Source organism: Octopus sinensis, linkage group LG9, assembly GCF_006345805.1.
Source record: "Octopus sinensis linkage group LG9, ASM634580v1, whole genome shotgun sequence".
Taxonomy (NCBI): domain Eukaryota; kingdom Metazoa; phylum Mollusca; class Cephalopoda; order Octopoda; family Octopodidae; genus Octopus; species Octopus sinensis.
The window spans coordinates 31,066,420-31,077,578 of NC_043005.1; the positions used below are offsets into that span (position 1 = coordinate 31,066,420).

At 35.4% G+C, this 11,159-nt stretch overlaps 2 protein-coding genes across 2 annotated transcripts; one reads left to right on the top strand and one right to left on the bottom strand.

Annotated features, from left to right (window-relative positions):
- The first annotated feature begins 132 nt into the window (after positions 1-132).
- On the top strand, positions 133-4,873 carry LOC115215398 (zinc finger protein 239-like). Its single transcript, XM_036505868.1, has 2 exons — positions 133-291; positions 1,856-4,873. The coding sequence occupies exon 2, from the start codon at positions 2,315-2,317 to the stop codon at positions 3,218-3,220; it is 906 nt and encodes a 301-aa protein (XP_036361761.1). The 5' UTR covers positions 133-291; positions 1,856-2,314; the 3' UTR covers positions 3,221-4,873.
- A 5,144-nt stretch (positions 4,874-10,017) lies between these two features.
- LOC115215399 (zinc finger protein 239-like) lies at positions 10,018-11,157 on the bottom strand. Its single transcript, XM_029784557.1, has one exon. It carries the CDS (start codon positions 11,155-11,157, stop codon positions 10,018-10,020), a length of 1,140 nt encoding a protein of 379 aa, XP_029640417.1.
- Between the last annotated feature and the right edge of the window lie 2 nt (positions 11,158-11,159).

The window sequence follows — 11,159 nt, forward strand, 5'->3', positions numbered from 1 at the left end:
ACATGGCGGAGATGTAAATGGAACCGTTCCCCCACTTAAAAAAATTTTGGTAAATTTTTTTACGGAATCATATGTTTTAGGTTATGGGAGATTCCGATTCTGGAAAAAATTTTTCAAAAATCGCAACTTCAAAATTTCAACCCCCACCCTCCATTTCTTAATTTTTTTCCGGAATTTTTTTTTTTGCGAAATACGTACAAACATACGGAGATTATGATTCTGAAAAAAAAAATTGTTTGTAAAATTTCAATTTCTCAAAAAAATTGCTCTGAAAGAAATCTTTTGCAGAAGGTGAGTTGATTGATTACATATTTCTTTCATCATGTTATCGCAGTTTTATGAGATTTGGCGGTTAATGTTTACATCTTAACCCGGAAATGAAAATCCAATAAAATACTGGAACGGGTGTAAAACAATGTGTAAGAAGCGAATATGAAAAAAAAAAAAAAATTGCGCGCAAAGCAACGGGCGAGTAGGGAGAAAACTTCGGAAAATTCACAAGATCCGAGCTTTTCCCTCATAACTTTTTGGAAAATGGGGTTTTTTTCAATGAAATTTTATAGAAATACTTTTCAAATGGCATACATTACGATTATAAAGTAATTTGTGGGGGAAAGTAGGGAGAGGACTTTCGGAAAATTCCCAAGATCCGAATTTTTCCTCGTTTATTCCGAAACCACATTCACCTTTCTGCCGATACCCTAGCGTAGTACAACTACACTACGTAGTGTTTATTTCTACCCACTTTCAATAATTTTTAGTGTTTTGGCTTCAATTTTGTTTCCTTTTCAATTATTTTTACTCTTTTTTAACCCTTCGCTGTTATTCACTCGTTATTACTTTATCTATATCTATCTATCTATCTATCTCTATATCTATATATATATATGGCATTCTTTCCATGTAACTCGACAAAATCAAAACATTTCACCGGGTATTTCTCATTTTAAACTTGAAGAAAAAAAAAAGCCTTGCATATTTGTTCTTACCTGTTTCATGTGTGCATGTAAAATCGGCAAATTTCCAAGCAGAAAACAGAATCGAACTGTCACTTGCTTCCACGGAAATATCCGAAGTGAAATGTTTTGATTTTGTCGAATCATATCGAAAAAATGCCATACATATATACATACATACATGTATATATGTACACACACACACACACACACACATACATACATATATATATATATATATATATATATATATATATATTATATATATATATATGCACACACGCACACATACACATGTATATATGCACACATGTATATATACAGTTATGAGGAAAAACTTGGATCTTGTGAATTTTCCGAAGTCCTCTCCCCACTCTTTGGAAAAGATTTTACCCACAAATTACTTTATAATCATAATGTATGCCGTTTGAAAGGTATATATAAAATTTCATTGAAAAAAAAAAAAAAAACAGTTTCCTAAAACCCATAGCCAAACAGAATAAGATCCTGAAATAACATAATTTCTTGGTAAATTAAATTTTCAAAAGCCATTTCAGATATTTAAAATAGATGGGTCATTGACACTACAGATTTTGTTGTTGTTAGGGTCTCATCTTATCAAAGTGACACACACCAATGGCATGGCATCAAAAACATTATTTTGAGCTTTTAAAAATTATTTTCACAAAACTATTATTTTTCTATTTAATGAATATTTTAAGATTTCTTTTATGATTAAAAGTCACTTGATATAGTTTTAAACAGTGTCAATTCAGGCAAAGTATTTGATTTGAATTTCATAAAGTTTGAATTTCCAACTTTCAGTACTTGTGCGTAAATATCTTCTCACCAATAATTTTCATGTTAACTCTTCATTGTCTCTTATGTCTTTATTTCAGGTTATCCGATGACAGTTAAACATATTCCACTTCAAATTTTGAAGACCAGCAATTACACCATCAGCCAATGTTAGCCTGATTCTACAAGTTTTGATTAATTGGATGTGAGATATTTTCCTGGAATTGAAGTTCTTTCAGTAGTATTTATGGGAAAATTTTGTGTAAAAGTTAAACTGAGAAGATTTACCATAAAGTCTTAACTGATTTGTGTGTACGGATTTAGATATTTAGACATGACCTTGCTAATTGGAGTGAGTTTATTTACCACTAGTTAATTATAAGAGTCTATTCTAATAAATTTTCTTGAAAGCATTTCTAATCATCTTGAACATAAACAAACTTTGTTAATGTCCACCATACAGGGATAATAAAGTCTTGGAAATATTTCTGTTATATATTACAAAAACTACAGAAAGAAGTTAAAAGAAATTTTATATTTTAGGGAAAAAAGAGAAAATTATGGTTTTTAATGAATCACAGACTAAAATTGTTGATTCATCTGGTCAGACACAAGAAAACCTAAAAGAGAAATCACACATTTGTGATATATGTGGAAAGATATTCACATCATTAAACAATTTAATTGAACATAAATTAATTCATTCAGTATTGAAGCCGTATCACTGTGAAATTTGTGGTAAATCATTCACTAAAAGCAGTTTCTTATCTCAACATGAACGTATTCATACAGGAGAAAAACCGTTCCACTGTGATATTTGCGGTAAAGCATTTTCTCAGAGTGGTCATTTGTCTTCCCACAAACGTATTCACACAGGAGAGAAACCATATCATTGTGATGTCTGTGGCAAAGCTTTCTCCCACAGTTGTAGTTTGTCAAACCATAAAGGTATCCACACGGGAAGGAAGCCATACAAGTGTGACATCTGTGCAGAAACATTCTCTTGCAGTGGCAATTTGTCTTCTCACAAACGTATCCACACAGGAGAGAAACCATTCCAATGTGATGTCTGTGGCAAAATGTTCTCTCAAAAGGGTAATTTAGCTGACCACAAATATGTTCACACAGGGGAGAAACCCCACGTCTGTGTTATTTGTGGCAAAACATTCTCTCAAAGCAGTAGTTTGTCTTCTCACAAACGTATTCACACAGGAGAGAAACCATACCATTGTGATATTTGTGGTAGAACATTCTCTCACAGTAGTGGTTTGTCTTACCACAAACGTATTCACACAGGAGAGAAACCATACCATTGTGATATTTGTGGTAAAATATTCTCCCAAAGTGGTAGTTTGTCTTCTCACAAACGTATCCACACAGGAGAAAAACCATACCATTGCGATATTTGTGGTAGAACATTCTCTCTCAGTGGTAGTTTGTCTTCCCATAAACGAATCCACACATAAGAGAAACCATATCAATGTGTGAAATTTGTGGTGAAAAGTTTTCTGGAAGTTTTGGTTTGTCTCAACATGAACATGTCCACACAGGAGATGAACCATACCATTGTGATATTTGTGGTAAAGCATTCTCTGAAAGTGGCAGTTTATCTTCCCATAAACATATCCATACAGGAGAGCTCTAAAGATGGAACAAACTCAAGCCTATGTGATGCCTGATGTATTGAGAATTTGCCCTTTTGGGATATGGTCCAGTATGAAATGTTTCAGATGTTGTGGTAGCATCTCATGTCCAATGTCTTTTTTTTACTTTGAATCCATGTTACACATGTATACAAGATGATGGAAAGTGCAGGAATCTGATGTTCTTCATTGTGATATTCTTACCTCTCCATATTGGTTTGAGTTTGGTTAATTCAGGCATTATCTGTGAAGTTCTTGCAAGCATTTCAGGCCTCGATCCATTATCTTTAATAACTGACCACAAGTTTTTGCTGTGCTGCACTATCTCTAGTTTTTGTCCTTGTACAGAGATGTCTGTTGAGATGGTGCCATTGGTATTTATTTATATTTTTTTCCCATTGATTCCCATCCCAAACTTGGTGGAAGCTTTATCAAACTAATCCAATCAATTCTTCTCATTTGGCCAGGCTATCAATGTTGTCAGCAAATCTCAAATTTGTCTTATTCCTCCTTCTGATACTAATTGTGTGCACATGGTTGTTAAAGGTATTGCTCATGGTCTGCTTCAGGAATATGTTGGGGTAAAGGAGGCAGCCCTGGTAAACTCCTACAGTATGGCATCACTCTTCAAATTGTATGAGTACTGCAATGGTTGTCTTCACATAAATTTTGTTAAATAGTCTGAATTAGCTTCTGCTCCATGTTGAATTTTTTCATTGTGAGTCTTGGAATGTCATGCCTGATACTATCAAACATCTTAAGGACTATGAAAACATGGTAAACAGTTTTATATGTAGTACATTAAACCAATTATAGTACATTAAACCAATTATATAATTTACAGACTTGATCAATGTATGATAAAACGTTCTTCAGTTTTCCAAACTGGTCTTTATCAACTGTTTAATTTGAAGCTATGTAATTGATGTTATTTGATATTAAATAAGGCAGCGAGCTGGCAGAAATGTTAGCACACCGGGCGAAATGCTTAGCAGTATTTCGTCTGTCTTTACGTTCTGAGTTCAAATCCTGCTGAGGTTGACTTTGCCTTTCATCCTTTCAGGGTCGATAAATTAAGTACCAGTTGCATACTGGGGTCAATTTAATCGACTAGTCCCCTGCCCCCAAATTTCAGGCTTTGTACCTTTAGTAGAAAGGATTATTTGATACTAAATATTAGAGATTATTGTGCAGAGAATGAGAGATGAACACTTGATTAACTTTGTATATTAAATGATAACGATGGTGGTTTATCTAGTAAACATGTGATGTAGCCAGTTTATTGATGGTAGACAAGTCAGACACACTCACAGTAAAATATATTTCCCAGTCACTGATAAGAATGTGATACCTGTTGTGTAAAAAGCTCCATATGTGATCCATTGTTATTACCTAGAACAAGCAAGTTGTGAATATTGCATCCTTTATGAAATAAAATAACTAAATTGTTGTAATTTTTTCTACTGTTGGTAATACATGAAAGGTGGAGGTGCAATGGCCCAGTGGTTAGGGCAGCGGACTCGCGGTTTCGATTCCCAGACCGGGCGTTGTGAGTGTTTATTGAGCGAAAACACCTAAAGCTCCACGAGGCTCCGGCAGGGATGGTGGTGATCCCTGCTGTACTCTTTCACCACAACTTTCTATCACTCTTACTTCCTGTTTCTGTTGTACCTGTATTTCAAAGGGCCGGCCTTGTCACTCTCTGTGTCACGCTGAATATCCCCGAGAACTACGTTAAGGGTACACGTGTCTGTGGAGTGCTCAGCCACTTACACGTTAATTTCACGAGCATGCTGTTCCGTTGATCGGATCAACCGGAACCCTCATCATCATAACCGACGGAGTGCTTCTTCAATACATGAAAAGTAATTTCTTAAACCCCAGTCAGTATTTATTAGTCTCTAGTAGTATCAAATTTTGAAATTCCTTTTACCCAAGTCCTTAACTAAGTTAGGATTCATAAATAGTATTTCTGGAGAGAAAGATTCCACATTTTCTTTCAGTCTCATAAATATTGATCGAAGCTATCTTTTCTAATCGAAACATGCAGAACAAATGGGAAAACTTCTTTTATTGAAAGCTAGCAACTCTGACAACCATCATCATCATCGTCTTAACATCCACTTTTCCATGCTTCTATGGATTGGATGGAATTTATTGTGGCTGGATGTCCTTACTGTTTCCAACCGTACTTGTCTCCAAGCAAGGTAACAAAATATATCTTAGATAGCATAAAAAAATACAAACCCTATTCTACATCAGAAATTGGGAACCTCACAAGACTAGTTTTCTGTAACCAGTTTTATAAGTCAATAAAATTTATAGAATTTCTGCTGGCAATTGTTGTAAAATGTCTTGTAATTATATATGTTAACCATTTATGTTTCAGTTTCATTAATTCTATTAAGTCTCACAACCAGAATTGTCCTCATCATCATCATCTTTTAATGTCCATGTTCCAAACGCAGTTTGACAGGATCTGGTTTGTTTGAGGCTTGCATTGTGCTCTAATGTTTGTTTTGGTATGCTTTCTACAGTTCGGTTGCCCTAATGCTAACTGTTTTACAGAGTGCACTGGATTATTTTCTCATGGAACCAGTACTGGTGAGATCACCAAGCAGTTTGCAAGACTAAAATCCTCTTTGACTGAATGGGGCTACAGTAGAGAGAGAGAGAGAGAGAGAGTGACCATGGTTATCTCAGCAGCAATTCAAAGTCTTCTAGTTGGAGAAAGAGTAGGTTCTAATGATGTTGCGATAGATATATTATAAATATAAAGCCGAAAGAAATACTGCTGAGCATTTCTTTCGGCGTCATAAATAGTTGTTGACAACTTTACGGAAATGAATGAAGGGAGACAATCGATCACTTACTGACGCTTTTCTGTTAGTAAACAATTTTACTGACTGAAATGAAGGCGATAAAGTATAAGACTTCAACAGATTTCCTTTTTACCAAGGAACGAAACCAGTTTCATAAAGGCTTGAAACGACACCTTCATATTACAAGTGTTTATTTTATCAACCATGATAATGATGAACCATGGCTAAGATGGAAGCGGCAGCATCAATGACAATTTCAACTCCGTGAGGTGCACTGGCATCGTACAATACCAATGCCAGGGTACCTCAACCATCGTAAAGATTGTGTATGTGTGTGCATTACACATGCAATATATACTGTAGCTATGTGGTTAAGAAGTTCACTTCCTGACCATAGATGGAATCTGAAAGAAACTCAACCACTTGCATTAGAAAGGGCACCTTTAGAAACCATGCCATCATAGGTATTAGAGCATAACACGGCCATGTGGTTTACTGGATCTTGTCAGCATATGGAAAATGAACTTTAAATGATTTATAATGATAATATAAATAAATATTTATGTGCACACACACACACACATACATCTGAATAGGTGTGTATTTCTGTCTCTTCGTCTTGCCAGAATGTGATGGTTGTAAATGAGTGTCATGGTCATACAAGTGGTGTGATTTTGTTTCCAATCCACTGTAAAAAGACACCTGGCCATAAGGAAATATCATTTTCTTTGGAAACAAGTGAAGAAATGCCAAAAGGTCCAAGTGGAAGGAGCATATGCTCGAGGAAAACATAGGAAGAAGTGAAAGCCTGATCTCAGAAGAGTGAACCTCTCAAAAGATAATGGATTGCAGTTAAAATGTTGTTTTGGAGAAGACCAGTTGAATCCATTTAAGTATAGGGAAATGAACACAAAAATGATAATGGTATATTGGCATAAAATGCTGGAATATATTTGGGATAATTTTGTGGAGATCTTGAACACACATTATATTATATATTGTATCATATGATCATTAAAGATGCAATTACTTGCTAACATGATGGCCAATATGGCTGTGATTTTATCATCACCACCACTAAAATGGTCACAATGTACCATGTTCCTCCATACATGGTTGGATTATGTTTGCTGCATTGCTTAACCAATGATAATAATAATAATTTTCCTCAAGGTCCATAAATCACAAAGTTATAGAAAGTTGACTGTAGTAATTCTAAGTTCCCTTGATAATTGGTTTGCGAAGGGCAAGGTCGATCCCTTAAACCCAATGTTCAGTTGTAGTTGTATTTGTTGACTAAAGTCCATGGTATATTCATATTTACAGCTTATTCAATGAAATAAATATGGACAAAGACCGACATCCTTATGGTGCAGGCATGGCAATGTGGTTAAAAAGTCCATTTTGCAACCATGTGGTTTCAGGTTCAATCCCAAACTGAAGCACTGTGTGTGTGTTCTACTACAGCCTTGATTTGATCAATGCCATGTGACTTAATTTGGTAAATGGAAACTATGTAGAAGCCTGTCAAATAAATATACGCTTTTGTACACCTCCCACACACAATGAGGTGATGTCGAGTTTTTTGTTTGTTTGTTTGTTTCCTAACTTAGCTTGTCAAGAAGAAACTAATAGAATAATTACCAGACTTGAAAAATAAGTACAAAGATTGATTTGTTTGACTAAGCCCTACTAGATGCTCCAGTATGGTCTCAGTCAAAAGACTGCAACAAGTAAACGAGTCATCTTTTTCAGTCAGTATTGGCATCCTCATAATTTCAAACACTGACTTTAAATGTATGAAAATTTTCTTGCACACATTCCAGGCTTCAACAGACTACTCAAACTTTTTGCGTCATAAAATAAACCAATTTATCACAGATTGTAACAATAACAAAGAATGAGGAATTGGTTAAAGAATACCTTAAACCAATGATGCTTTTGTGAGACATCAACTTTTAACTCACAGAGTTTATAGCTCCATTTCTTCACAACTTGAAACTGCTGGCAAAAGAATTCAATTTCATTAGTATCATTGGAACAATGTAGACAAATTTGATAACAGAGGCTTTTATTTCTGAAAAAAATGTCGCTGGTATAGAACACAGATGACAAAAATAAAATGCTGAATATGGAAACAGTATTGGACTTGAGCTCTACAGAATGCTGGCATTTACAATCAGGATGTCTTCATGAAATACAACTGCTGTTATAAAAGAAAACTATTTCAGCAGCTGCTACTCAAATATGTAATTTTTTTTTTTTTGTCAGAGTATCGACATAATTACAGAAAATGTCCCGCCAGAAATGTCTTATCACAAAGAGTGAGAAAATGTTACATCACAAGTGTAGACTACTGATCTCAGGTGTGCAAACCATGGCACTTGAATGTGGATCATTCTCTACAAACTTTACATCTAGAAGTTTTTACCCGTGTTTGTTGTAAGCATTTTACCAGTTATGTTTAACGAGATTGCGTCCGCATAAGAAACTTTAACATCAAATAAAAGTTGATTGATTTGTCTTGAGGGTGAATTCGTGGTTCACAAAATTAGATCAGAGAATGAATTTTTAATGAAATGAGACGATTCGGTGCAGGTGTTTGGACGCTGGTAATTTGGCACAGCTGACTGGACATTGGACTTGTTTGGGGGGGGGGAGACTGTTTGGCACTGGAGGCAAACAGAGAGAGAGAGAGAGAGAGAGAGAGAGAGAGAGAGAGAGAGAAATAAAGATGTGTATTAAATGACTCCCAAATGCTACAACCGTCTCCTGTTCACATACAAAAAAAAAGTAACAAAACAAAACAGACGCACCTAAACAGAGGGAAAGAGAGGCGGGGTTATAGCAATCAGTGTAATTCAATACGGTACTACTTAAGAAGAATGGTCCCGGTGCGCGAACTTGCGCATCTGCAGTAGTTAGGGCGATCTTTCGGTATTGGTACAGTAAGTACCGGTAGTGGCTTTGTTTACATTTCTGAAGATAACAGAAACCCTTTTCTCCCACCCCTAACCCTAACCTCCCATATATATATATATTAAAAAAAAACACTTTCTTGAAATGTATCCGGTACTTATACCGAAGTTACGCCAAAAAATTATTTACTTTGTGTAAAAAAATTATTTATTTTGTGTTTTATTTACTTTGCTAGGTAGTCGTTGTAGAATCGACTAGCTAGCGCGGATGCGCGAGTACGCGCACCGGGACCACTCTTCTTAAGTAGTACCATTCAATACATCATGTTTATCTCTGATTTGTTGACAGTGCCAAAATTTAAATCCAGTCAGTTCTACTTTGTTGAAGGTGTAGAAAAATCCATTGCGAGAAATCTAGTAGTCGAGTAGTTTAGTAGTTGTGCCGACAAATTAGTTGTCAACTAGAATAAGAAACAAAATGTCTGATGACAAAACAGCGCCGTCACAACGTCTCATTATAGATTTTTAAACAAGATTCCACAATGGCAAGTTTTACTTCAATAAGTAGATTACGAATCAAATACAAGCGTAGATACATATATCACATCAATATAGCTTTTTGTTCAGTGTTTATCCATCTGTCCTATTACAAATAAGGATTTCTCAAATCACTTTTGTATGCCTCAATGGTTTCCAATGTATTTCTCCGATTTGTACTTGTTGGTAGACTGCAAGTTTAGACTTGCAATAAGATTTCTCATTGCTTCATAGTTAGATGGCTTCCCCACCTCCTGTGTGTGTGTATTTCACGTCTTTTTAAGAGACTACTACTATTAATGATTAAATTATTTCCTACATATTTAACAATGATAGTTTTTCTTCAGTGTGCTTTATTTTTGTGAGCAACAAGACGAGAATTCTTATCGAACCCTTTTCCACACAATTCACAGCGAAACGGTTTTTCTCCCGTGTGAATTCTTATGTGATTTTTTAAGTTACTATTATATCTAAAAATCCTTTCACATATTTCACAACGATACCGTATTCCCTCTCCATGTAGTATTCTTTTGTGAGCTTCAAGATGATAGTTACTACCAAATGATTCTCCACACATTCTACATTGATGTGATTTTTCTCTAGCGTGTATTTTTTTGTGTATCGTTAAATTACCGTTAGTGATAAAACGTTTCCCACATAATTCACAATGGTAAGGTCTTTCCCCGGTGTGACTACGTACATGGAGAATAAGGGCCGTATTATTATAGAAAGACTGTCCGCATACTTCACACTGGCACAATTTTTCCCCAGTGTGCGTCCGTTTGTGCGTTGTTAAGATATAGTTAGTGATAAAATATTTTCCACATATTTCGCAGTGGTAAGGTTTTTCACCAGTGTGACGACGTACGTGGATAACGAGGCACCAGTTATCACCAAAAGTTTTCCCACACATTTCACAACGAAACGGTTTTTCCCCAGTATGTATTCGTTTGTGAGCTGTAAGGCCTCTATCAAAGGAGAACGACTGTCCACATATTTCACAATGATAAGGTTTTTCTCCAGTGTGTACTCTTTTATGAACTTCAAGATGAGAAATATTAACGAAAGATTTCTCACAGATTTCACAATGAAACAGCTTTTCCCCAGTATGTATTCTTCTATGTTTCGTTAAATTACTTTTATAGGCAAAATATTTCCCACATACTTCACAGTAGAACTGTTTTTCCCCACTGTGTATTAGTTTATGAATCGTCAAACTACTCTTAAACGCATAATGTTTTCCGCATATTTCACAGTGAAAAGGTTTTTTTCTGTTGTGTATTTCTTTGTGCGTGAAGACTTCACGCTCTGAACAGAATGTCTTCCTACAAATCTCACAGCGATATTCAGAAATATTTTCGCGTAATGATCCCTCATTAGTGAACGTTTCACTCTGTAAAGGTTTCTCACCACTGTGTGTTCCTGTGACTGTATTCATAAAAGTAGTTGTTTTAGAATTGGCCGAGTTATTAACGTCCTCCATAT